At 61.0% G+C, this 1296-nt stretch overlaps 1 protein-coding gene across 1 annotated transcript in view; it reads right to left on the minus strand.

Moving 5' to 3' along the window:
- Window positions 1-651, minus strand: part of LOC103266005 (galactoside 3(4)-L-fucosyltransferase) — an 889-nt gene extending 238 nt beyond the window's left edge. Inside the window, exon 1 of the mRNA XM_021715304.1 lies at window positions 5-651. Within this exon, the coding sequence (XP_021570979.1) occupies window positions 5-651 (647 nt within the window). The remainder of the gene's footprint in view (window positions 1-4) is intronic.
- Between the last annotated feature and the right edge of the window lie 645 nt (window positions 652-1296).

A 1296-nucleotide genomic window follows, 5' to 3' on the forward strand; every position in this document is an offset into this window, starting at 1 on the left:
CCTCCAATTTGACACCGCCCAAGCCACCAGCTCCGTCTTGGCCGAGAGGTTGAGCGGGGCGTGGGCGGGGCGGCCCGACCAGGGTTCGAGCCAGCCGTAGGGCATGAAGACGTCCGAGTCGCTGCGGTAGGACATGGTGAGATTGAAGAGCCCGTCCATGGCTCGCAGTTGCCGGGAGTTCAAGGGCGGCTCCATGTTGTACCAGACCCAGCGCTGCCCGGGTGGCCTGGGGGAGGGCGGGAGCTGGGACCTGGGGTTGAACATGACGTCCCAGTGATGGACAATGACCGCGTCCGCCTGTCGGTACACCTTGCGGTTGGCCGTGATGTCGCAGTCGGCCAGGCCGGGCACCAACTCGGAGCAGGGGGACAGAGTCAGGGGGATGTGGAAGGGCCATGTCCACAGCAGGATCTGCAGGGGGCGGCGGGTGAGGGTCGCCGGGGTGGTCTGGGGAGGGAGTTCCGGGGACCGGCTGGGAGCTGCCTGGGCAGATTCCACGGCACTGGGCCCCAGTGGCAGGAAACCAGTGAGATCGCCTCGAGACACGCGCACGTAGGAGAAAAAACACACCGACAGAAGGAGCTGCAGGAGCAACACGACCAGACACGGACGCCAGGGACACAGTCGCTTGGCCGGGCCAGGTGGCTCCATGGGTCCGGGTGGCTGGAAGGAGAGGAGCAGGGCGTCAGGGTCACGGATGACGGTCACCCACTCACCCCACTTTGGGCATGATTCCCATTTCCCAGATGAGAAAACAGACCAAGCGCCTCACGGCAAAAATCAGCAGAAAGGCCGGGCGTCTGTGATCCCCGCGCTTTGGGAGGCCAAGGTGAGAGGACTGCCTGAGCCCACAGGTTTGAGAACAGCCCTGGCGACTTGTCGAGACCTCGTCTCTGCCATAAATCAAAAAATTAGCCGGGCGTGGTGGTGCGCACCTGTAGTTCCGGCTACTTGGAAGGTTGAGGCGGGAAGATCGCCTGAGCCCAGCAGGTGGAGACTGCGGTGACCGTGATGGTAGTGCCACTGCACTCCAGCTTGGGTGACAGAGTGAGACTCTAACTCGAAACCAACAGCAACAACAAAAAGCAAAACAAACAAAAAAAACCAGCAGAGCTGGAATTTGAACAAAGGCGGCCTGGCCACAGCGTCCACTTCCTCCTCTTCACAAGCCCTTTCCCAGACTCTTTCCTAGTCTGGGGAGGAGACAGAGCCGGTCATAAATACTCCCAGTGCCCCTGAGTCAAGGCTTGAATCCACGACTCTGCCATAGAAGGGTACTACGAGATTGGGTTCTGA

Source organism: Carlito syrichta, unplaced genomic scaffold (assembly GCF_000164805.1).
Source record: "Carlito syrichta isolate Samal-C Ts95f unplaced genomic scaffold, Tarsius_syrichta-2.0.1 Scaffold306977, whole genome shotgun sequence".
In the NCBI taxonomy this organism is placed as follows: domain Eukaryota; kingdom Metazoa; phylum Chordata; class Mammalia; order Primates; family Tarsiidae; genus Carlito; species Carlito syrichta.